The sequence below is a fragment of the Anabas testudineus genome, chromosome 14, assembly GCF_900324465.2.
Source record: "Anabas testudineus chromosome 14, fAnaTes1.2, whole genome shotgun sequence".
Lineage (NCBI taxonomy): Eukaryota > Metazoa > Chordata > Actinopteri > Anabantiformes > Anabantidae > Anabas > Anabas testudineus.
The window spans coordinates 15,530,421-15,555,305 of record NC_046623.1 but is presented as its reverse complement, the minus strand read 5'-3'; the positions used below and the strand labels follow the sequence as shown (position 1 = coordinate 15,555,305).

The window sequence follows — 24,885 nt, the reverse complement described above, 5'->3', positions numbered from 1 at the left end:
CTATTAGGGCACCTTTATGCCCAGGTGAGATCAGGTGGGACAGAAGGAGGAGGGGCCAAAGGAGAATGACGTCACCAGAGCTGGGAACACGCGTCATGACAGGCCGGAGTGGAAAAGAAGAGTGTTCACGGGAAGAAACGTGGATGGACGAAGAACAAGCTTGTTGTTCCAAAGTGGACCCGAGGGGGATAAAAGAAGAAGAATCGGGAGCACAGAGGTAGTGAACACCGGTGAAATGTCTGTGGCACAGTCTGAATGATTTGATGTGAAGTGGTGTGATTGGACCTCTTAAGAGTGCAACATGGTTTAAAGAGGAAATGCACAGGATTTACAGGAATGCACCCTGTGGATTGAGACAGATTTTGACATGTAGACTGCAGTATTACTACTTTTATAAGTAGGAATACCATATTTCAAAACAACAGACTAAAATCATCAGCATCAGTGTGAGTTGTCTTTATTTTTCAAACAGTAACTTTGACTTTGACTTCCTGTTTGTGTGTTTACATGTAAACATGCGTGTCCTCTATCTCCTTATTTCATTTAAGCTATGTCTGAGCTGCTGTACTTTACCAAGTCTGGACTTGCTGTTGCAATCCAGACAGATTTATTATGTGTCTGCATGTGTGTAGCAATCCCACCCATCTGGCTGTTCTGAACGTGACCACAGAGACATAAAATAACCACCATGTACAGGAGTGTATGATAAGTTAAAGGAACTTTAATAACAATGTCTATAATCTGTGTGTGTGTGTAGATGGCACAGCCACAAGAACCTCTGTATGATTTTCCAGAGCCCACCCCGCTGTTAGAGCGGAAGTTCTTGGGGCATCAAAGAGGACATGGCTCCTTGAAAAGCATCACCGTACTGGACCGCCTCCTACTCACTGTTCCTGTCTGGCTTCAGCTGTCAATCAACCCTGCTACTGCACTGCACATACTGCAGAGAGAGCCTCCAGGGGTGAGATACAAACATGCAGCACACATAAGGAAACTCACAGTCCACCGTTTGGGTGTGTGCACATTCCCTATACACTCCACCTTCACACGAACCTGCACTTAGCAATGTAGTTGTGTTGTTCTGCAGACGTTCCTGGTGCGGAAGTCTCGTACATCCCAGAAAAGGGTCCTGTGTGTTCGTTTGGCAGATGACAGTATGCCATCGTTTGTGCAGCAGTTTGGAATCAGCGAGGAAAACACCAGTAAGAGCCCGACACTCCTCATGAGTTTAAATATGTAATTTCAGTTTCCACCTCACGCTTAGCTTTCAAGACTGAGTCAGCCAGTCAGTGTAGTGACACATCAAACCACGTTGAAATGTAAAGACTGTGCTATACATTATTAAATTGAGACTTGTTGACATAGTTTTACATAAATTTACATATATTTAATTAAAATGTGTGAAGCAGGATGCTGTCTATGTTGCTCCAGACTAAGATCACATTCAGCCACGTTTTTATTACTAACTACTCATTTCTGTCTCCACACGATCCCTGAATTTCCCTCACTCCTAGCTCTGTCTCTGGAGAAATCTGCCATCAGCTTTCCGGATCTCCCAAAATTAATTTCTTTCTACTGTGTTAGCAGGTAACATTTTGCTTTTCCTTCACTCTCTGTGTACTATCACCAGTTTTTATCCTTTTCTACACCGAACACTGTACATATTTAATAATTTGCAATGATGTTGGAGTAAATATGTTATTTTGCATGTCAGGGATGTATTACCTTTTCCTCTGGAGCTCCCTGAAGCTATTGCAAAGGCAACATCTCACAAAGAGCTGGAGTCCATCTCACATATGGGAGTAGGTAGGTTTGTTTCCTGACGACAGGTTTTGTAACCTCGACTTCAAATACTTGGGCCTTAAAGGATTAATTTACACGCCGTACACACATATTACACATATAGTAATTGACTCATAGCTGCTAGATGACACAAAAAGTTTGTTTTGCAGTAATTGATGTTAAAATATTGATATAATATATTATTATAACTCTGTATTGACCACTTTAGTGAAAACACTATAATAAATATTTATATAATAATATTTCAATTGTTTCTAGAATTTTGGAGTTCCCACCTAAACGTTCGAGGGCCACCAAAACCCCCAAAGGACGAGAAGAAGAAGCCAGACACTGCAACTTCAGCCCTTCCTGCTGCTGTTCCACAGAAAGGCTCTGATTCAGCTCCCCGACCTCACTCAAACACCCAACTCAGGACACTACCTGAATCAGACACAGCCAGCAAACAGCCGGCTCCTAATCCCACTGTATTCCAAACAATCTGCCCAATCACGACACGCAGCCCCAAGGAGCTGGACTGCGGCTCTGGCGCTCTCTGTTTCATCAACCCCCTTTTTCTTCAGTCTCAGGACCCTTTGTCTAGACGGCGCATGTTCCAGCGCAGCATCAAGATTCGGGTTTCTACAGAGACTGCAACTCTTTTATCGCCCCCACTTGCCCCACCACCTCCACCTCCTCTAATGCCCAAAACTAAGGGGAGATGTAAAGCCCAGAAACAGGAACAGGGAACCACTCAACCATGCAAAGAAGCGGGCCTTTTACCATGCAAGAACACAAGTCAGGGCACCCAAGATGCCCCCAGTGAGCCACAAGGGCAGGCTACATCAGCAACTCCTCACTTCAAACCTGAGATGGAGGAGCAGGGCCAGATGGACCAGGCAGAGGCTGCAGCTCAGCTACCAACTGTGAAAGAGCATATCCCAGATGACTCAGAATACAAGCAGCCCTCTCCGGTGATCAGTTCCTCCCATTCTCCTTCACTCTCTCCTTACCTTTCCGTTTCTCCTCCCATTTTCCCTAAATTGTCTCCAACCCTCTCTCCTCACAACTCTCCCAGCGTTTCTCCCTCTCCCTCACCTTATCATTCCCCATCTCTTTCTCCCAGGGCCCCCATTTCTCTTTCTCCACATGACGCATCATATGCCTCGCCCTCTCATTCACCTCGTCAGTCCCCATCTCCGTCTCCTAAGGTCCCCTTCTCCCTGTCTCCCTTTACCTCTCCGTCCTTGTCTCAGCTGGCAGAGGAGGCTTATCACACACCTGCTGCTCACTCAAGAGCAGATCAGCAAAGACTGGAGAGGGAGGATGAAGAAGAGGGAGCAAATGAAGATGAACAAAAGGGTGGAGACGCTGAAACAAATAAAGAACTGCAGGAAAAGGCAGAGGATGAGGAAAAGGATCTGGTTTTACAGATGAATGCTGCTTGTCTTAATAACAGTACTTTATGTCAATCAGCTACACAATGTAACTGAATTGCATCATGTGATATAACAAACCACTGGTTAGAATTAGTGTAAATAGGTTAAAAACAATGACTGTTACACCAAAAGGCATTACACTCGCATTAAATAGGATGATGTGAATCCTCATTGTTGCTGTGCAGCATTAAATAAGCAGTTCATGTGTCACTGTGAGAGAAAATGTTAAATTGCACACAATCACTGGTACTTTTTAACATCTAGAACAGTAGAAGCTGAGATTTCACTTTCTGAATTAAATAACTCTTTGCTGACACGTTGTCATCACAAGTGCAATTTATTAGTCCTAGCTGAAAGCGGTTCTTAGAATGTGTGTTTCATAAAAAATGAAGTCAGATTCTTTTTCTGTAGGGAAAAAAGATCCCCCAAAGATCTTATCAAACTGTTTTTAATTGTGCGTATTCAACACCCCATCTCTTAATTACAGAGTTATTTCAGGTACAGCAGTATTCTTCATATCACACCTGGCAGGTTTTTATTATTTTTGCCTTACAGTCAACATTAAACAGTAATGGCAGCTAGTTAAGAGTATTAAGCTGTCAAATCATCAAGACAGAAGCTGGACAAACATTCAACTTAATCAACAAGCTGTAGAGAGATGTTTAAAAAGCTGACTGTAAAATCTATCGTATAGACAAAACATTTCATAGTGCTCTTTTTGTGAAGATTTAGTTTTTGATCCTGTCATGATTAAACAAAAAATACTACTTACATATGTTTTGTATGTCATTGCCAGTTAGAATTAGGACAGCTTTAAATTGTTTAATATTTATTGTATTGTAAATCTTTAAGAATTAATCTTATCAAAGACAGAACTGAGAACTAAGTTTCTGAATCTTGGCTGGAAAAACAGGAGGCTGGTGTCTTTGGCAGATCTGTGTTTGTCCTATGGCTTTATTTGAAGAGTGAAACTTTATTGTAGGTTCTTCAGTAACATCTGCGAATCACTTTGCAGTTTTGTGAGTTTTAACATCCATTACGAACCACTTTGCTGTCACATATGGTTAAAAATACAGTTTCCCTCTTTTTCCGTATTTTTGAACCTATAGAGCCGATGTCCATCAACACCAGCACGGAGCGTCTCTTTTGCTCATCTCCAAAAGGTCGGCCTCCAGCTGCTCTGCATCGTCTTGAAAGCGCTCAACGAAGGAGTTAATTAAACCAGCCTGGTTGGCTTCATATTCCACCAGCTCTACGTTGTCCCCTGCAAACCACACACAAAGAGACCGAAACTGATTAACTCAAGAGACAACAACTGCTTCTACACATGTACAATGAAAAATGCTGTAAAGCAGTTATTGTTGTTAATCACCTAAACCTAGAGATACATACCACTGACTCTGGTGTTCGCCTGGACAAACAGCTTCCGAGCTTCTTTCCTCAGCAGCACCGTCTCACGAAGACGCAAAAAGTTGTGAGCGCTGCTGTCGCTGACAGCGGAGTAGTTGTCATACAGAGCTCTGCCTCCCTCCACATCCGCTGTAGATTTACAGACCTACAACGCAGAATCAGGTTAATAGCAAAAGAACTGGGCAGGGTTACCACTATAACTATACGTGCAATAAAGCTTCTGTGTTATCTCCAGTGCATATTATGCTCTCATACCTGGGTAACTGGAAAAGCACAGCCCTACCTGCAGTTTACAAAGGAACCTGTGGATGGCGTTCTTGCCCACAGTATGGATCTTGCTGCGGTCCAGCGTAATGCGAGCATCAGGCTTGCCGTCTGCTCCTGTCACTTCCTCGAGGCCCACCAGGCCCTCTCCAGCCTCCAGCAGAACACGCAGGATCACAAAACGAGCCTGCATGTGAGCCTGAAACAGAGACACAAATACAGTTCATATGAGACACTGCATAACTGTCCTGACACTGATGTAAACACAAAGACAGATACACTATAAGCTGTATAATAAAACAACACAGACACGTCAAACTGAGCCAGTCTGGCTGTAAGAAACACATGGTTAATAGTCTGAATGTTGACTTGTCTTGTAAACACAGTTCTCCCAACACTATGCATTTCTGTATAAATGAAACCTGCAATTTATTATTGTATGTTGAAACCAGAGCCCAGTAAAATGTTGGACTTTAGTTAAAGGTACATAAAATACATGCAGACAGTCAGTATTCCTTCACTGAATACAGGTGTAAACAATGTGATCACTTGAAAAGTTATTTTCACACAACTGTTGGATAGAGCTTAATTAATAAATAGGTGTTATTGCTCACACTCCAAATAAAAAAAACATACTATTACTCATAAAAATATTCTGAAACCTCAACTAACAATCTTTAGAAGGCTGAATATGAGTCTGGTTCAAGTGCAGGACAGACAGCACAAATGAGCAGAGAGGTTACCTGTCTCCAGCTCTTGCTCTCAGGTGTGTAAAACTCCAGGCCCAACAGTCCAGCTCTGACCATACTGAGCCAGTTGATGTACACCACATCCTCTGCATCCTGCCCTTCATGGCCAAAAATACTAGAATAAACACACATAAACAGTAAATATACTGAGCTCCCATAAAGACACAAGTCACCCAGAGTTGACCCATAACAATACAAACAATTATATAACAATATTGTAAAAGTCAAACAATTAGGTAACTTATTGAATCTACTGTAGTGTACAGCACATCTATGTCAAACTCACGCACAGAATGAGGGTAAGTGATCTAAAATAGATGACACACCTGAGCACCTGCTTGTTGAGACACAAATAGAGTCCGACACACTCAGCGCGGCATTCTTCATAAGACGAAGCAATCGTGGTGAATTTACTGTCCCATGTCTCGCTGTCCCGATACCAACTGGATACCTACAAGATACACTCACACCTTCAGTTACTGTGTCTCTTGTGGTCCACTGAATGCTAAGTTTAAAATAGTTTTAAAACTCACCGGTTCTCCGGTCTCTGGGTTGATCACCTTACTCTGGTCAAAGTTGAATTTGCCCTTATCATCCTGTAAGAACAGAACATTTTAAATAAAAATACTTTAATTTGTTAAATAATCAATACACGTCAAACAGACAGACTATGATACACTTGACAGACCTGGACAAACAGCTTGCCACTTCCATGACCCAACAGCTCATGAAGCCCAACCTGCACCTCAAACGAAGGGCCCTTCCACTTGATAAACAAATCCTAGAGCAAACACACAGAAGAATATATAATTATGGTGGAGTGTCCAGACCAGAGACAGGAGCCGGTGCATGAGAAACCATCAAGCTACTTGAGTTACCTTGTCCTCCTCCTGCAGAAAGGTGAGTTTTTCTTTTTGGGTAGCATAGGCTACGGCCAGCACATTGCCTAGTGACACGTTTTTAAAGCCCTCTGACTGTCTGATGTCATCATCTATACACAAAACACAGACACTGCTTTCAGGTCTATTGTTGCAAAATCGGTGAAAACCTAAAAATGCTTCAACTGTGTAAATGTGACACTATTTACCATTTACTTACAGTTGGGGATGTTGATGCCAGCTGGTATTCCACTCCCAGCAAAGGTAAGAACGTCCAGCGAGGTGAAGTCAGGCTTAAGAAAAGTGTCTTTCTCAAACTCTCTGGGCCAAGGCAGCTCAGGAAGCAAGACTTCTGCTGAGCTCACCAGACTGGCAAAACGCTCGCTCATCGCCTTGTTCACAACAGCAACGAAACCTAGAGGTGACACAGCACAAGTTAGGAAATGATCTGTTATTCACAATTTATATGTAGAAACGCATGATACATGTGTCTGGTATTACCTTCAAACTCTCCCCTGGAACCAAATGGGTCTCTGTAGCTCTCAATGAAACCTATATAACTGAGAGAAGAAGAGAGTGAAGGTGCAGTGAGAGCAAGGTTATAGAGATGTACAATTATAAAAGACCTATTAATTAATAAAGACTAGTGCACCAAGTGTCACCTTGTAACATGTAACTAAATGGAGTCATGTTTTGATACTGTGACTCTGACCAGTCATCGATAAAGCAGATAATACTGGAGTTAGCATGATGTTAGCCTTAACATGTAAGTTGATCAAAACTCATCTCAGTATTTTTGTGGCTTGATCAACAAAATGCTTGCTGAAAAATTGTACAACCTTAATTGTAGACAGTTGGTGTTGATGTTCCTGTGGTTCAGTGGGCTCACCTCTCTACAATTGGTCCCTTGTCTTTGATCCAATAGCGCGATCCCTCTTTGTGGGCTTCAACTGAGCCAAGGGTGAAGCTGCGGCTGTACTCCTCAAGCATTTTTTTCTGATTGTCATTTGCAGCATAGGCCTGTGTGAATTATTTAGAGACAGAACCAATTTTAACTGCATGTTTTACTATATCAAGAATACAGTACTTTCTTTATCAGCTTTATATTTGTTCCTGTAAAAGTTCCCAACCAGCTAAAGAACACAGCTGGAGCCTATAATCTGCTCCATATTCATTGCTCTCCCACCTGTGCTTGTTGGAGGTAATAACACACTTTCTCCATGAGAGAAGCATAGTCTCCTCTCTTCACAGTGAATTCTTTGTCTTCAAAGATGAAAGTGCCACAGCACGAGGTACATTCACCTTCCACTGCACAGTCTGTAAAGTAGATAGAAGATGGTTTAGTTAATTTGTGCTGAGCTTACAAGCTAGAATGTCTTTATAACAACATGGAGTAATGCCATGTGAAACATATTAAAATGATGCATCTCCAGTCTATCATAATATAAATGCAATTTATCTATAACAAGGTGGATGAATCCTGAATGTGTTTATAAATAACTCAGATTCTCTTTGACACCATTGACTGCAGTCCTGACCTTTTCGCACTGCTGAAGCCAAGCGCACCTCATAGGAGCTTTTCTCTCCATTGACTCTCTTAAACAGACGGGTGTTGTAAGCAGACAGTTTCTAAAGACAAACAACAAGAACTCATCTTAGAAAAAGCATATTCACACTGAAATACACTGTTCATTAGGGAAAATAAAAGCAGAGTCACCAAATTTTTACAAGGAAGGGAATGAATAAATGACCCAATCAAGGACTAAAGATGTTACAAGTTATTGTTATTAAGTAGGTGAATGAGACAAGAACAGTGAAAGTAAAAGATGAGCTCTAGATGTGAATCCAGCTTACTTTTGAGTCAAGGAACCTCTGAGCCAGCTCAGCATCTTCCAGAGTGCAGTTTCCTGAGAAATAGGTGGTAATTCCCTGAAGATAAGAAACACAAAATGAGACTTAATGAGCAGGCTTTTAGTTTTCTTTTGGATTAGAGACCAAACCCACCCAGTTTTGACAAAATGGTAAATATTTCATTAAATATGAACTAGTTCAACTAGAGTAGATTTTGGCCTAAGCTGGCTTAAACTCCCACCTTATCACCCAGCCCCAGCTGTTTCTGTCCGTCTTCCAGGGAGTAGAGGAGACACGAGCAGCTGTCCCACAAGACTTCCATCTCCGCAGGCTGCTCCTGAAAAGCCTGGCTGGCCCACACCAGAGCTTTCAGCTTTGCCTGTGTGTACATATCACAGATGCAGAAGATAAAAATGACATGCAGCAGTGCATTATAGATCATAGGGTAATTATAACCCTCTAACTTGTGTAGTCCATTATCTGTCCATTCAGTTATCAGTGAAATGAAGTCTGATAGAATAACATTTAACCGGGTGGTTTCAACTGCATTTTACACCGGACATTACCTTAGGTAGATTTGGGATGAACTTGGTGTCTCCAAAAGACTTGTAGTTTCCCATGTTGGCATAGAGACCTGATGCATACACCAAAAAGGCCTAAATATCACACACAAGACAAAATATAATTAAACAGTTGTCATACAGCAGATGGCACAATGAAGACATTTACATGTATTTGAATGTTTTTGTGGATGAAAGAGTGCACCAAAACAGCAACAAACTATAGGATCCTGTACCATATACTCCTCAGAGCTGAGTCCAGCTTCCACAGCAACTTGTTCCAACTGTACAGGGTTCTGCTTCCTAAAGATTCTCTGCAGCAAAACAAAGATATTTGCCGACTCTGGAGATGTCTGCAGCAGCACTACAAGACCACCATACCTAAGACAAGCAAATGTTTTTTGTTTTTAGTCAGTGGGATTTGAGTTCTTCAAAGATGAGATGTTTCTTTTGATAATTCCATCAATTTATTATAGTAGTGGTAATGGGAATTTGCTTAATCCAGAGATTTATAACATACCAGGAGGCACGTGACAGGTAGTGGGCATACATCTTCTCCTGAGGTGAAAGCAAGCGGAAAGCCTCTACACAGTCAAGTTTGGAGATTCCAATGTCATTTGGGAGGTAATACTGTGAGTCCACCATCTTTAGTCTGAGGGCTTGGACAGATGATAATGAACTGAATTAAAAGAGGGAAAAGGAAGTGGGGAAAGAAAAAAGAATGGGTTAGAGGGGGGAAATGTGATAGTAATAACAAATGCACAGTGTAGAAAGAGATTAAAAAAAAGAGAGAAATTACAAGTTAGAACCAACCACACTGTTTGTTTTTTTTAACACAATAAGCTCTAGGAAGTAGAGTATTTACCCACCTGAGCTTTAGGCAGACTAAACCGCTGGTGTACAGAACAAACAAATAACTTGATTGAACACTATAAAACACAGCGAATATGCAGACTGAACAACTAATTATTATAAATAATTAATCACTTTATAAAGGCTATGTCCAGCTTTTGTTGGTTTACTGTGAAGAAATCAAGAGGATAAAGTGCAGTGATTTACTAATATGTTTACTAATATGTTAATGAGGTAAATTAAAATTAATGGGTATACGAAAGATTAATAAAAAATCAAATTAGTTACATCTATTCAACTGAATTAAAAATGTATTAGACGAACAGCAGTTTTCATTCCTGCAGCTACACACAGTTAATATTAACAGAGTGACTTCAGAAGCCAATTTTCTGTTTCACTTTCTATAAAAAAAGAATTACTGGTCAAAATATAATAAAACAAGTATGCCAAAAGCATTCTTAAAAATCACAAGTCCACCAACAACAGGGCATTACAGAAGCTACCCATTTAATTAAATATTGAAGATATGTCTAGGATTCACTCTGCTGCAAATAGCTAACAGCTAACGTTAGCTGTTAGCGTACATGCTAAACCGACTACTGAGTGTCTGTAACATTTAAACACACCGCCACAGCTTCTCTAAGAAAACACCCCGTAGCAAACACTGTGCAACTCATTTCTGTATATGACTACTCGCTGTTTAATACATTTGAATGGGTGTAAATGTCCAAATAAACCCAACATATTGTTACCTTGATTTCTTCAACAGCTCCTGTGAACGTCAAACTGCAGTCTCACGCTGTACACTTCCTGTATTCATTCAACGTAAAGCCCGCCCCTCTGCGCATCTCAGCCAATCAAACGTGTGTATAGTGTGGTTGATAGGAAATTTAACCAATCATGAAGTTGCCTTCCTTGACTTTTCGGTTCATTTCACAACTAATTTTTTTTTCGCAGCAACAATCAGCTTGAATCACAATATATAAATAAAACAACCACAGACTGTGGTGTTACGAAACTGGATAATTACCTTTGACTCCTCCTCATGCTTCTACACGACGAGGTGGCCGAGTGGTTAAGGCGATGGACTGCTAATCCATTGTGCTCTGCACGCGTGGGTTCGAATCCCATCCTCGTCGGAACCTTTTTCCACCATCGGACACATCGAAACATCTTTTAAGCTTCTCGCACGTTGACTTCATTCATTCCCAACGAAGTCCGAACGAGGCCGAACACCTCCTAACGAAACTCCGAACTCTTCCGGACGGTACGAAAGAGCCAATGAGCTTCCGCGGTGGTAGCTATCGTAATGACGTAACTGAAAATGCATAATGAAGCAGCTGATTACCTAGAAGAGTGTGCACCTATTTGATTTTAGTTGTTTCTCATAATTTCCTTATCACGTTTTAGATCCTTCACTGTCTTCGGCTGGCAAGGGTCTGTCTGGACTGAATAGGACAATAACTGCCTTATGCTGTCATAATAAGACTCAAAGCAAACATTACCACAGGCTTCCCTTCACCTAATATTTGTTTGGAAGTAGGTCAGCCAGAGCTCGGACATTCATTTGAGAATTATATATATATAAGTGTTTACTTATGTGCATTTATATTAATCTTGTTGCTCAATAACATTTAAATAAAATTCATTTCAATAAAACCAGCTATCACCAGTCACAGAGAATGACTGAATCTTATCAATCACAAGTTGTCTAGGCAGCTCAACAGGTAACTGTACTGAATGTAGTGTAATGGACTTATGATAAAAATCAACATGAGAAGCTTTTCTAACCAAACTGCAAAAGTAATGTGTGGACAATGTGCCTTATCCCAAGGGTCAGTCTGGTTGAAATGCAGAAAAAAATGTGATGGGGACACTAGTACAGTTTCAACAACTTTATCAAGTACACACCCAGTTTACCTTTATTTTTTTATTTGATACATTTCTCTCCACAGCCTTGGACATGGAGGTCCAACTGTGAGGTGATGTTTTTTAGCAACGTAGATTTTGCAACAAAAAATTCAATTCCACGTAGTCACAATGATATTGTGCCTAGTTTTATAATAATTAAATATGTTGCCACTGTTTTAAATAGTAAGTCCTGGTGAGACAGAAACCAACTCAATCGCGCACACTCGAGAACTTTGAAGTGTGTTTGTTCTTCGCCGCTCGATCTCCTTTTTAATTCTTGTTGAAAGTGAAAGCTATAGGAAAATCACCAAACTCTTAAATTTGTTTTTACACATAAAACCACAACCACACATTCTTTCCACAAACACTTTCATTTATTCATCCCTTTGGTTGTTTTCCCTTTATAACCCAGATATGGTAACAGACCACACAGTTTTCATCAGTTTACTTGTTTTATTGAATTTTAAAAACAGGATGAGAGAGTGAATTATTTACAAAGGATGTGCAAAGGAAAGAATTAAGTTTTGTTTGATGAGAAGGAGAACCAGTCAGCTGTACTATTTTCAAACTGTAGTCTCAGCGACCAGTGCTGCACCACAAAAGAAATGTTAACAGACATGTGGGCGTTGGACACATCTGTGTGCGTGCATGTGCTTGCACCTGCATCTGTTTATGTTAGGATTCATGCTTGGGTCTTGCCATTCCTCCTGTCAGGAGGCGTTGTGGGGAGTACCCAGCGATAGCAGTCTGAGAAGCTCAGGCTCTTGTCTACAGCACAGCTGGTACAGTAGACAATCCCCAGAGCAAGCATCACTACGAGGAACACGCACAGGGGCACCAGCAGGGCCACCAGCAGCCAGCTCTTGTCATGTTTTTGTTTACCTGCAGCAGATCCATATCCTACCTCAGTTGAATTAAAATCCTCTTCACTACCCGTGGGAGATCTCTCCCTCTCCTGTGTTGTAGTGGTTGACCCATATGCAGTCTCAGTTCCCACCCCGCCACTAGTTTCCCCACCTCCTATTTTGGCCTCATTACCAATTTCATTGCCTGTGTTGTATTTTTGTGTTGGGGTTGGGGCTGTGTGAGATTGCTTTGGTGACAGGACATCCCACTGATTCAGGTCATTGTCTGATGCATGAGTCGTGTCAGGCGAGAGTTTCTCAGTGGCGTCTGTCAGCCATTCAACATCAGCCACAAAGTTTGGATCAGGAGTGAGCGAGGAGAACCAGGGAATATGAGGGTTAGTGTCCATAACAGGTGTGTGAATAGAGTCACTGGGGTCCGGGGTCAGAGAGGAATATTCTTCATCATCTGGCGAAGGCTGACAGGTCAGTCCATCTGGCTGCATGTCATAGCCATTGTCACAATAACACTGGTACCCTCCCATGAAATTGAGACACTGCTGTTGGCAGGGTGACTCCCCGACACACTCGTCTACATCTACACACTCTCCTCCACTGCCTAAGGTATACCCAGGGTTACACGGGCAAGTGAAGGACCCCACAGTGTTCTCACAAAGGCCTTCACAGCTGCCCTCATCGAGGCACTCGTCGATGTCCACGCACTCACCCTCGTCGTCTGGCTGGTAGCCGGAGTGGCAAGTGCAATGAAAAGTGCCCGGGATGTTGACACAGACCTGCGTACACGGCTGCTGTCGACATTCATCTACATCAGTACATCTGCGGCCATCTGGACCCATTTGGTAACCAGGGGGGCATGTGCAGCGGACACCCCGGGATGTCTCCATGCAGTTGTACTCACAGCCCATCTCCACACAAACCTGTTTGATCTGGGGCTGATCAGTGGGACCAGCAGAGTCGGCGGACAATTCAGGTGGGTCAGTTTGGGTGAGAGGATCAGGCTTGCAAGTGTATCCATCCTCATCTATTATAAAGCCCTCAGAGCAGTAGCAGTAGTAGTCTGTGTCTGTGTTCTGGCAGAACTGCTCGCACCCGTGGTCACCACCACTACACCAGTCCTGGTTCTTTGGAGCTGCACTGGCCGAGCAGAGTGGTGCATCTCTGGACCAGCCCACTGTCCCGTCATCCCTCTCCATGCACAGCACAGTCTCATCAGCATGAGCACCGGGGTCTGAGCTGTCCACAGGACAAGGTAGAGCCGCTACAGATCCATAGGGCACATAAGTCAGGACGGTGCTGACAAGGTGAAATGAGGTGGTGTAAACAGCTGGACCTCTGCCCTCGTCCTCCAGAGGCGGACACATTCCCTTGTAGTTGTACTGGCAAACATATCCATCCAGCGGCAGTGCACAGGCGCCATCAAGCCACCGGAAATTGTCGCTACTGTGACGTCCGTTTTCTGAAGTGTGGACAATCATGGCCACGCAGCGAGGGACTGTACATGTCCCTGGGGTTTCCTCGCGAAGCCAGTTGGTGAACTGGCCATCCTGGTCTCCTGTTGGAAAATAAAAACAAGGGCCAGATCAGTAATAGTTTAAAGTCCTTATTTTTAAGCCTCTAGGATTTGCTTTGTCATCAATATGACATATTCAAAGTGTTAAAGGAGCTTAAGAAGATCAAATCTGCATGGGTTTTATGTACTTTATCCTGCTTGGATAAGCAAAACTGGTGCAATCTACTCACTATTCATTAATACACTATTTGCTTGCTGCATTCAGTTGGGGTACAGCAGAGTGCCCTGATGCTTGCAACATAGTCCTACTTACTAAAATCAGACATTTTGAAATCCTACACAATGCCACAGTCATTTTTGTTGTAATAATAGTCATCTATTAATTATTATAATCTGTAGTCCCTGTATTATTTTATTGAGCGAGGGTGGGATCACCGCTCCACCATAACAGGGAGGTTTGCCTGTTACCTTTCTGATAGCAAACAGTTTTTACCATATTTAACTAGTTTTGTTAGTTGTTATTTAGAACCGGACCTGTTGGCAAACATGACAATAGGCGTGGTATTGTTACACAGTAAAGACTACACTGCTGATTTCTATCATTATTACTTGTGTAAACCCACAGGGCCCACTGTGGATTCTGCAGGGCTATGGTGACATTATATCTTGAAACACACAGTCAAAGCTGAGAGAACCACAAAAAAACTTAATTCATACTGATGGGATTAAAAAAAGCAAGGTCACCGAGATTATAAATCCCTGGGTAATCAGAATCATAAATATCTGCATGGCTAGTTGCCACAAAATGCAAAAGGCAAAACATGGTTTCTATTGTCATTTTGGTACACCAGTAATTTCAGTAATGACAGAGGAGAAAAAACAAGCTGGTCACATAACTCTTGAAAATTTACTGTCTTTACGAACTGAGAACCAAGGCAGACACTCTGAGTGCTAAAAAACCCATCTGGTTTTCAGATGGATGAGGTTTGTTCAATGACTAAATCAGACTGCGGGGTAGCAGTGAGGTCAAAGGGGGGTTGAACTTCTCCTGTCGCGACAGCTCTGTCTCGGCAACAAAGGCAGTTAATGTAATAACCATCCAGACAGGACTCTGGAGGCTGATCGGGTACCAAAGTCTGATTAAGCTTCAGTCCACAGATTTTCCATGAACTCACAGTCAAAAATATGCATTTTTCTCATTAATTGAGTTTAATGATCTTAATGGTAATGAAAATGTACTATTGGGTCATTTGTCTATTTGGGGGCCATTTTATTGTGAGCTTACTTATTAAATGAAAATAAATGACTATTAGGGACAGTAAGGAGAGTATTAAGGTCAAATGTCAAACAAATTAGACTTTGCCTGTGACCCAGACGAATCCTCTGAGTGGTCGGTTGGATGAACACTGGCGTGGGGGTCTGTGCAGCCCGATCCAGAGACGAAGCCTTAATTTGGATCCCTGTGCCTCGATGGCTGACAGCAGTTCATGGACCACACCCGCTGCCTCGTGGGTATGCATCGTTGCCAGGGTCCCACCTTGCTCCCGGCAGCTCCGCCCAGCCTCCCTGAAGGTTCTCTTCTTGAAGAAAACAGCGTAGCATCCCTCCTGGTGGCAGACTGCATCCCTCTCTGCCAGCTGAGTCCCGGCTGCTGGCTGGTCTCCCTCTGTCTCCCTCAGCCCCTGACCTCGGCTTCCAGGAGCCAGGCAGATCAACAGCAGCACACACAGGAGACTCATGCTGCTGCAGCTGCTTCTGCTCCTGTCGGTCTTTTGCATCGTCCACCAAGACATGAATTTTAAACTAGGCCAACATTCAAATGAATATCCCAACCTTACTGTCAAAATAAATAACCTAAGAAGGGAAGGTGATGAACTTTTCTGACCTCCTAACTGACCCAAATAAATAATCTGGTCTAACCAACTGTTTATTCAAAGTGATATGGACATATGATTACCTCGCTTTACCTCCGATTGCCTAATCCCTTAGACAAATAGCCCTACACATAGGAGAATCAGTCAAACTCCATTCATCAGCAGACTGTCGGTACTGCTGCCACAATAAAGCAGACTTCACCAGCAACTATATAAAACAATTAGAAACAAAAGCTGGTAAGTGGAATTCCTCTAAGAAAAAGTCCAGTTGAGCCCAATGCAGTCCAAAATATAGTCCAGTGAAGTAGGCCTAGCAGTAAAGTCCAGAGTTGGTTTAATTGAGCAATCTGCTCCTCAGCTGAATCCAAAAGAGTCAAATAGAGTCCATAATAAATCTGATGAATTTCAGTGACAGAGACTCTCTCCTGTATCTGATCGTGCCGGGGCTTTCTTGCCTCTGCAAAGTTGGCTTTCTGAAGAGAGAAAGAAGAGGGGGGGAGGAGGGGAGAGAGGGGAGGGGGGTACATAGAGGAAAAAGAATTGTGTGTTTTTGGAAGAGGGGGCTGGTAATGTGTGTGAGTGTATAAGGGAAGCCTGGAGGGTTTGACGGGTTGGGATGGTGAAGGGGGGAGAGAGACAGAATTCAAAACCCTCGGAGAGTTATGAAAACCATACGGCACCAGCCTGTCCCCCATCTTGCCCTATGGCTTCAGACACACACACAACGTTAAAGAAGCGCACTCTGCACAGCATCCACAGGAGTGGAAAGAGTTTGTCAACCCAGTGAGATGCACAGATCGTCTCCTCTCTCTGCTTCTCCTCCACCTTCTGCTCGTCTCTTATTGTCTTTGTGCCTCATTGTCTCATTATTTTTCATTCCTCTCTTTATCATCACTCTGTTTCCTCTTTTTTTTTTTTAAACTGTCTCCCTTTTTCTGTCCTTCAACCGAGTCTGTACCAGCTGGAAGTTTTTACAGCCCATTGAAAACATTTGAGTGTGGAGCAGGAAAACCTGTTGGACTGTATCTGTGTGTTAGTGTGACTTCATTCTTCTGCTTATGCAGTACAAACTTTGTATGAGCACAGATGCCTATGTGTAAGTGTTCTTAAGTTTATGTGAGTGTGTGTGGCTACCCCTTGAGGGAATACGAAGGAGAGGAAACAGGAAATGCCAGATGTGCATCAGCCTGACCTCGTCCTAGCTGGGGAGCAGGCATGGAGACTGGGGTCCCCCCTCTAAGTCACATGATCCGTCCACGGTAAACGGTGCGTCGGGTGCAAAGTCGAATGCTGAGTTTGGATTTTCCAAAGAAACATATGTTTTTTTTTTACTTTTTGCAGCGTTCAAAGCCAAACAATATGAAATGAAGCCACAAGCTTTGAGGGCTCAAGCCCTGCAGGAAATATTACAGATTTAGAGCTGCTTGGGACAAACAACTGAGCAAGACGCTTTAAATTATGGTCTACCACACACGCGCTGAAGTACTGACAATCCAAGCAACATAAGTGGAAAAATGTTCAGCCAAACAATAGGAACTGGGGTATGTGTGCATTACATTTTCTCTGTGGAAACTGTGACCTGCTGCTTAAGGTCATTATTATATTAATATCTGCTGCAGCGTTCCTCTCCGTCTGGTGGGAAAAGATTGAAAATTTACAGCCAGCAGTGGATGATGAGATGGAAAAGTCATGCTGTATTTGTGGTTCAATCAGTTATCAGCTGCAGCCAGTTTGTGTCTGTGCCTGTGTTTTCTCTGTGTAAATCAGATGAGTCGACTGGCTGTGGCGTGTTGGTTTTGGCAGGAGAAATATATACAGTCTAACTATTCAGCAGTCTTTTCCAGTTATGTAACAACTATCTAAACCAGAGAAAGAACAAATATAAAACCTCCTGGAGAACCTAAAGAGCCTTTTGGTCTTGTTCCCCACCTCCCTCTCCTCCTCCTCCTCCTCCTGTCCTCTTTTGCTTTTCTTTTTCTTGGACTACCCCCATCCTCCTCTCTCCACTGCCTCCACTCTCCTCCCCTCTTTCCTTGTTATTTTTTCATCCCCCTCGTACCCAAGAACTTCTTGCATCCTTTTGCTCTCCTCCCTTTTCTTATCTTCTCTCCTCCTCTTCTCTTTCTTATTATTTGGACTCCCCAGTCATCAATCTCTCTCTCTCTCTCTCTCTCTCTCAGAAGCCCAAGTTTAACCCCAAACCTCCCACTTCTGGTCTGTTTATTCCATCCATTCTGCCTGGTTAACCCCTCCTCCGGCTCTGACAACCATGCCTCCAGAGACACATTCCAGAAATGTAATTGACAGAGCAGACAAAACTTCTCCTTTCCATGGTCCTGCACACCCAAGTCCCAGTTTTCACATTAATCTAGTTACAGTCCTTCAAGTTGCCCCATCTTTTAACCCAAAGACCTCTAATGGAACATACAGATCACTTGAATTTTTACTCCCCCACTTCAGGTTACATCCTCTTTCTACCTCCTTGACTCCTAGCCACTTGCCACATATCGTTACTGGCTACGATTCATTCTCAGCTTCTAGCTTCCAAGCAGCTGAACTGTACCTTCCAGCTCTGAAGCCTCTCCATTTCACTCCAACCACTAATTCTATTTCTTAGCAGCCCAATTGCTGTTCTTGATTTAATGTTCCTTTGTGACCATTAAACATTTGGTATCAGGACTGACATAATAGTTTTCCTTCACTAAAAAAGCATGTGACACGCACTTAACAAGACTAAGAGTCTGGCTATGCAAGAAAACAACCATGTTGGAAACCAAGTATTTACATGTTGAAGGAGCAGCTGACAGAGAGAGCGGGCAATGCAATAACCATTTGAACATAGGTACAACTTTTGACGGCTTCATCCTCATGTAACACAAATGCACAAAAGTTACAGCCATTTATCCAGTAGCTGCTGAGATATTTCAGACTCAGCTACACTGTGGGACAACCACAAGACCGGCGCTGCACTCTCATGCTGCTATTGTGGTTTAAAATGTAATGTATAAAACACACGTTTGAATGTATGGTAAAACATTTAGTGTCTTTCCACATGTTTTTGGGTACCTTTATTCCCCGAGTGTTGCTCTGCACACTTTGGAGCAATGTATTAATGAATGTAACGATGGACAACAGACAACAAAGTGTCTCGAAGTAGTGTTATTATGAAATATTTGGACATGAGGTGCAAATATTTCTCAATATATGATGTCAACCTTCCTTCTTGCTATTGGGGTGCTTGAAATGATAGTAAAAAAAACAAGCACTGGCATGATTGATTCAGTTAATTGCAATATAATACTGTATATTCCACAAAATACAAATGGAAATCAACACAGTTACTGCTGTCACTCTCTAGTTTTCATGTTTTCTTTTGTGATTATAGGTGAGTTTAATGATGCAAAGAGACTGGAGGTCAATTCATCAAAGAATCCTTCTTTTCCTTCCTCTATCCAGACAACTGATTAAAAGAAAAACACTTTTCATTCCCTAAATGACCAGCAGGTCCCCACATCCCCACAGTCTTGTCAAGGATCATTATTAAAGATATTCTCCTGTTGACTTGGGTCAGTGGAAGACAGATTCGCTCCTTTCAGGCCTATTGAAGTGCTCGTGCCATATCAAATACAGAAGGACACGTCAGTTGTTCATTTTTCCCAACCGCTGGTGTCTTGCATACACATACACACACGCACACACTGAAGCAATTAGCTGTGGCCTTGTGGTTAAATAATGGAGCGTAGGCATTTCTGGTGATTTCTGTGGAGTGGAGGAAAAAAAGACGATACTTTTATCAACTTTTTCTACAGAATCCACGTGTTTCATCTTTCACAGCAGAAATGAATGCCCTCCATCCACACCCACTGTCAACAAATCATCACCACAAACGTGAGCGGACTGGGGAGGCTGTCCAGTTCTTCAATTGAAAGAATTAATCACTGCCAGCTGAACTAAAATGTTGCAGACACTGATGCAATCTTGTTGGTTGTCCTGCATCACATTTATTTCTAATAGCTAAGACATCCATTTGCAAGTTAGCCTTACCGAGCATGTCCTCTTTCCTACATGCTCAACTTCACTTATGCTCACATATGGGAGCTGTCCACTGCAAAAACAGGCTTCTACCATTATCCACTGAGCGGCTGCAGTGGAACACTTTAAGATTTTCACATTTTGAACTGGAAACCCTCAGTGCACAGTTGGCATTTGAGAAAAGTCATTATTTTCATACTGACGTATCTGAATAAGAAGAAAAAGAAGATGTGAGACTAGTAAACTCTCCAAAACAACTTTTTTTAGCTTTGGTTAATATCAGTGATGATAAAATATGGTCAACAGCAAAAAGCAATCACTACACATAAAGAATCACACATGTATAAACAAACCTCAGAGAAACTGAAACTCTGGTATGGTTTAAAAAACTGCTGAGGAATGGAGAAGCTGGGATAGGATAATTCCTGACAGATTATTCCTTTACCAGATGATAGCCTCTGCTCAGCTTTTCCACAGACACAGCCATGCACACAGACATTCTACACTTCTTTGTAGTGTCTTTTGAAACTCACTCACATTTCTCCTGAGAGGGAGCCGTGTGTGTGTGTGTGTGTGTGTGTAATGGTAAATTCATCAACAGTGAGAAGAAAGGATGACGACTTTATAAGAAAGGGACCGGACACAAAGCCTCAATAGGGCAACAGGGACAGAAATACATTTGATTGGACCTTTGAGATAAACCCACCACATATCCGGCTGCTCTCGGCACTGTTTCCTCCTATTCTATTTGGTCTTCTACTGAAATGGTCCTTTTTGCACCCCACATATGACCTAGTCTCAATTTTCACTGCATGCTGCTCAGAAAGTAGCAGAAAAAACAGCAAACTGCTTAACTCAGCATCAGCAAAGGAAGGTGAATTATTCCCTAACCTTAATTCTAAAATCTCCTGCATACCACTCGTGTGCATAGAGCACCACCTCCTTTACTTTGTGTTATTCTTGCTGTCTTCATTTCACATTCCCAAATGTGAGGCGGCGGCAAGCTTTCAGTCTCAGAATGAGGCTGCCAAATACAAGGTTATTGGACTTAGTGTAATTCTTAGGGAATTCAACAACCTCATGCAAGTCCAGTTGCCATTAAATATCGCTTCTGGAAATATCATGACCTGGACTGACACATCTCCACAGCCATTTGTCTGGGAAACTGTAAATTGGTAATACAGTTGCTTCTTGCAACAACTGCTGTCAAACTTGATCCAAAGCAGTTAAAGTCTCCCAAATCCCCAAACTTTCAGCTGCTCGCAGCTGAAGACTCTGTTGAACTGGAAGGATCTCAAGTATGACCGAGTTGAAAATGAATGAAACTGAAGCAGAGAACGAGAATGATAAAAAATCAGCAGTCTGATTTGAAAAAAACAAAACAAAAAACCCTCTGAATCCATGCAAACCCAACTGATCCAAACATTTCACAGTACTGAGCAGATGTTAAATCTAGTTTGTCAACAGATGTAAGCCACTAAATCTAACTGGGAACAATATAGGCTTATTCATGACTGATACCACTCTCTTGTTTTCATGGTGACTAAATGTGACAGCTAGTCGGGCTACAAAACCGTTCACCTCTCAGTCCTAACCCTTCACCATTTGCCCTGACCTTGAATGACCCCTCTCCTCTCAGCCCTCCATCCATCATTGTCAGTTTACTTTGGGACACAGTTGCATCCTTCCTTTTCTGTTCTCTTCTTGTCTGCTGGTTTCTTACTTAGTTCACTATTATTAGCACAACTTTGACTTTCATATCCTTATTTGTCCTCTTGGTGGGACACTTTTAGTTCCTTTTGTGTGTTTGTTGGCCTCCAAGTGCATTTCTCTCTCTCTAAGTCTGCTGATGTGTCTTTCTCTTCTGCTGTCTCCTCCACTGCCTCCATCTGTTTTTCTCTGACACACTCATGCACACACCTCTTTCACTCCCCAGCCAGGGATAGTTGTACTGGTGTTGAATTTCAATACATTAGGAAATATTTTCAACCATGCAGGAAATGTCTGAACTGTTAGAATCGTTCTGTTCTCATGCACCAACCCACACACACATATTTTATAAACTGCTTTTTTAAAATGAAATGCACAGCAAAAAGACAGTTTTAAGAGTGTATTGTGGCACCTGCAGGCACAAACCTGGACAGATAACATGACCTGTTAGCTTGTAATGATGAGCTATAATAACACAGTAAAACTGTTGTTCATTTAGATTTGGTTAACAAACTCCCTGCCATTTGAAATGATACAGAATCTGCTGCAGGCATTTTATTTATTCCAAAATTAAAAAAAAAAAAACATCAAGTGAATGCTTTTGGTCCTCATTTTGACTGAAATAATAAAAAACAGTTAAAAATATGTTGCCAGCCTGGCAACATCGGAATATAATGGCACTATGAGGATGGCAGCTGTGAGTCCTGCATAAGGTTTTAGCATCAGCAGCATGACTCCTCTGAAAACCAGCTCCTCTGTCACTGGTGCCACCACCTGGTTCCTGAGCCACACTGCATCTCCCACGCGCAGCCCCCACGACTGAACATCTGGCAAAATTAAGACTTAAATATGGCACATCAAATGCATGCATGCACACATGTAAAACTCCCTAACCCCAGTTCACTCAACATAACATTTGAGTGTTTATATACACAAGGTTTAAATCACCCATTGCAGACTTCAGCTCCCCGGTGAGGCCATCAGGGTTGTCCATCACATAAAGAACCAAGGGACCAAGTTAAGAAACCTGATGTTTAGAATGAAATTGGTTGTTTATAAGATCCAGTGGAAGTATATAAAAAAGATTAAAGAACAGGATTTAGAAACAGCTGGGTACATTTCTTCAGTGTGCTGTTTAAACATGCTCATGGGATATCACTACAAAATGCAGAGGTTGTAAAGCTGCACTGTATCAGAGAGTATCATTAGAGGGAATGGAAACTGCATCACTGAAATGTCAAAACTAATCTAGTGCAACATATATAACATGTTCTAAAAGGGAAATATGAGCTATAGCTAGAGGTGTTTGAAGCTGCAAATACTGCTTAGTAGTGGTGTATTTACTTCAATTGCTCCATCCAACTTACTTATAGACTCTCAGGTTTAAGAAAATTTGGGAGTAAAACTAAATATTGCTTCATGGAAAGAGGGAATTTTTCAGATTATTTAATCCTTTTGATGGTTTTACTTAAGACCCTGAAGTCTACAACTTCCCAGTGCAGTAAAATTATTATCATACTGAATTATAAAATCAGTTGTTGAGTTGCATTATGTCTAGTTACAAGTTGTACATTGAGCTATTGAGCCTTTCCAGTGGGCTAGCATGCAAGAATCAAACCCTGCAGCTATATTACATAGCTAACCTTAAATTATGTCATAAATATGTTCCAAAAGATCATTGCATGTATCCTCACCCTGATGTCAGCCAGGTGTATCCATGATTTCACCTCTGCAGGTGACAGAAACCAGCAACACACCGAAACTTCTCAAGATGTATAAACTGTCAAAGTACAGACCCGAGAGCAGAAAACAACTCGGCAAACACGCCGAACACTGTGTAAGAGGGGTTCACCATCTGCTTTGTGAACTATGTTCTGATTCCAGCATGACAGCACAAATAATTAGCTTTAGGTGTTTGCTTGTGTGTGAGCTCTGGCTATTTCTGCAGCACAGGTTCATCATGCTCAATCAGTCTGTCAATTCAGATTAGTAGATCCCACTGAAGTGATGATGAGGGAAGCTGATTAATACTGGGAGGATGCATACTGTATCCAGGTACACACACACATTGTTCTTACCTATAAAGTTGTATGCAAAAGTTTGGGCAAATATATCGATTGTTATGAAAAGATGCAATTCCTAGCATTCACTCACAAAATCCCCATTGTGTGAAGCCCGGGGGTGGCAACTATCTCTAATCTTTGGAGTCATGTGGCGGTGTTGGAAGAAGTCCTGCACAAACGAAAGGGAAGAATGAATTCCACTTAATTTGGGCATATTCTGAATAAATATGTTCTGCAGTCAAGGAAGTGAAACTGAGAACAGGTGGGCTTCTAAAATAGAAAGGTGATAAAATCCTCACATCCACAACGAAACTCTTCAGGAAGCACACGCTGAAGCTTGATCATCACCAAAATCTGTGTGAAGATCCTAACTACAAATAAAAAAAGTGCTTGATCTGCAAGTAAGAGTGGATAAATAAAAAAAAGAAAGAAAGAAAGAGACTGAGAGCTGTTCACAACATGAACATGCAGAGAATTAGAAGTTAAAAAGTTAATTATCTAAAGGAAACTTCTCAGGAGGGTATAAGAGGTAGATCTAAACGTGAAGTGAAGGATAAATAACAAATTTAACCAATAAATACCATAGTCATCACCAGATGGAGGAAAAATAAACGCGTTCCCTGACCGGGAATCGAACCCGGGCCGCGGCGGTGAGAGCGCCGAATCCTAACCACTAGACCACCAGGGAGGTACACACAGCACAGGGAAAACAAATACTTAACATTACATCAAGAATAGTACGAACTATAGTGATTAAAGGTAGCTCATCGTGTAAGAAGGTAGATAAGTTATAAACTAAGCTATAATCTTGGCTGATGAACTGTCTCGCTGTGTAATTGCCTGCAAAATGAGAGAAGCTAACGTTAGCCACGGTAGCCGTTTAGCATGTGCAGCTAATGTGGCTACATTCAACAAGCTAACCCAGTAAAACAGACACACTTACGGCCTCAAACTGTGAATGTGACCCAGATGTAGCTCTCAGATACTCAGAATCATCTTTAAGGCTGCAGTCCTAAAATTATTCCAGCAGCCATCAAAAACAAATAAATCCAGTTTGTTCAGACCCTTAGTGGGAGAAGAGAGACTACTGTGTTCATCCACACATCCAACAAGTGAGCCCTGTCCATGCTTTGCACA

The 24,885-nt window shown here is 42.1% G+C and overlaps 3 protein-coding genes and 2 non-coding genes across 7 annotated transcripts; 2 read left to right on the top strand and 3 right to left on the bottom strand.

Moving 5' to 3' along the window:
- Positions 1-75: 75 nt before the first annotated feature.
- On the top strand, positions 76-3,534 carry LOC113170285 (ras and Rab interactor 1-like). 2 transcript variants are annotated; one of them, XM_026372321.1, is made up of 6 exons: positions 76-217; positions 795-961; positions 1,088-1,202; positions 1,515-1,587; positions 1,715-1,806; positions 2,062-3,534. In XM_026372321.1, exons 3-6 carry the CDS (start codon positions 1,157-1,159, stop codon positions 3,270-3,272), a joined length of 1,422 nt encoding a protein of 473 aa, XP_026228106.1. In that variant the 5' UTR covers positions 76-217; positions 795-961; positions 1,088-1,156; the 3' UTR covers positions 3,273-3,534. The 2 variants fall into 2 exon arrangements, with proteins under 2 accessions (XP_026228106.1, XP_026228105.1); XM_026372320.1 differs by having other exon boundaries at positions 758-961.
- A 29-nt stretch (positions 3,535-3,563) lies between these two features.
- dpp3 (dipeptidyl-peptidase 3) lies at positions 3,564-11,023 on the bottom strand. Of its 2 annotated transcripts, none has more exons than XM_026372317.1 (19): positions 10,813-11,023; positions 9,451-9,609; positions 9,167-9,311; positions 8,937-9,026; positions 8,612-8,749; positions 8,374-8,448; positions 8,058-8,148; positions 7,706-7,836; positions 7,409-7,539; positions 7,021-7,079; positions 6,740-6,934; positions 6,520-6,632; positions 6,330-6,422; positions 6,175-6,237; positions 5,968-6,092; positions 5,636-5,756; positions 4,912-5,091; positions 4,611-4,773; positions 3,564-4,482 (listed from the first exon to the last, which is right to left on the bottom strand). In XM_026372317.1, exons 1-19 carry the CDS (start codon positions 10,953-10,955, stop codon positions 4,340-4,342), a joined length of 2,358 nt encoding a protein of 785 aa, XP_026228102.1. In that variant the 5' UTR covers positions 10,956-11,023; the 3' UTR covers positions 3,564-4,339. The 2 variants fall into 2 exon arrangements, with proteins under 2 accessions (XP_026228102.1, XP_026228104.1); XM_026372319.1 differs by lacking the exon at positions 10,813-11,023 and adding an exon at positions 10,535-10,593.
- On the top strand, positions 10,840-10,921 carry trnas-gcu. The gene has a single exon. It is a non-coding gene; the product is annotated as a tRNA-Ser (tRNA).
- Positions 11,024-12,106: 1,083 nt separating the features above from the next.
- LOC113168891 (endosialin-like) lies at positions 12,107-16,388 on the bottom strand. The gene is made up of 2 exons (XM_026369951.1): positions 15,433-16,388; positions 12,107-14,111 (listed from the first exon to the last, which is right to left on the bottom strand). Exons 1-2 carry the CDS (start codon positions 15,860-15,862, stop codon positions 12,376-12,378), a joined length of 2,166 nt encoding a protein of 721 aa, XP_026225736.1. The 5' UTR covers positions 15,863-16,388; the 3' UTR covers positions 12,107-12,375.
- Positions 16,389-24,364: 7,976 nt separating this feature from the next.
- trnae-cuc lies at positions 24,365-24,436 on the bottom strand. Its single transcript has one exon. It is a non-coding gene; the product is annotated as a tRNA-Glu (tRNA).
- Between the last annotated feature and the right edge of the window lie 449 nt (positions 24,437-24,885).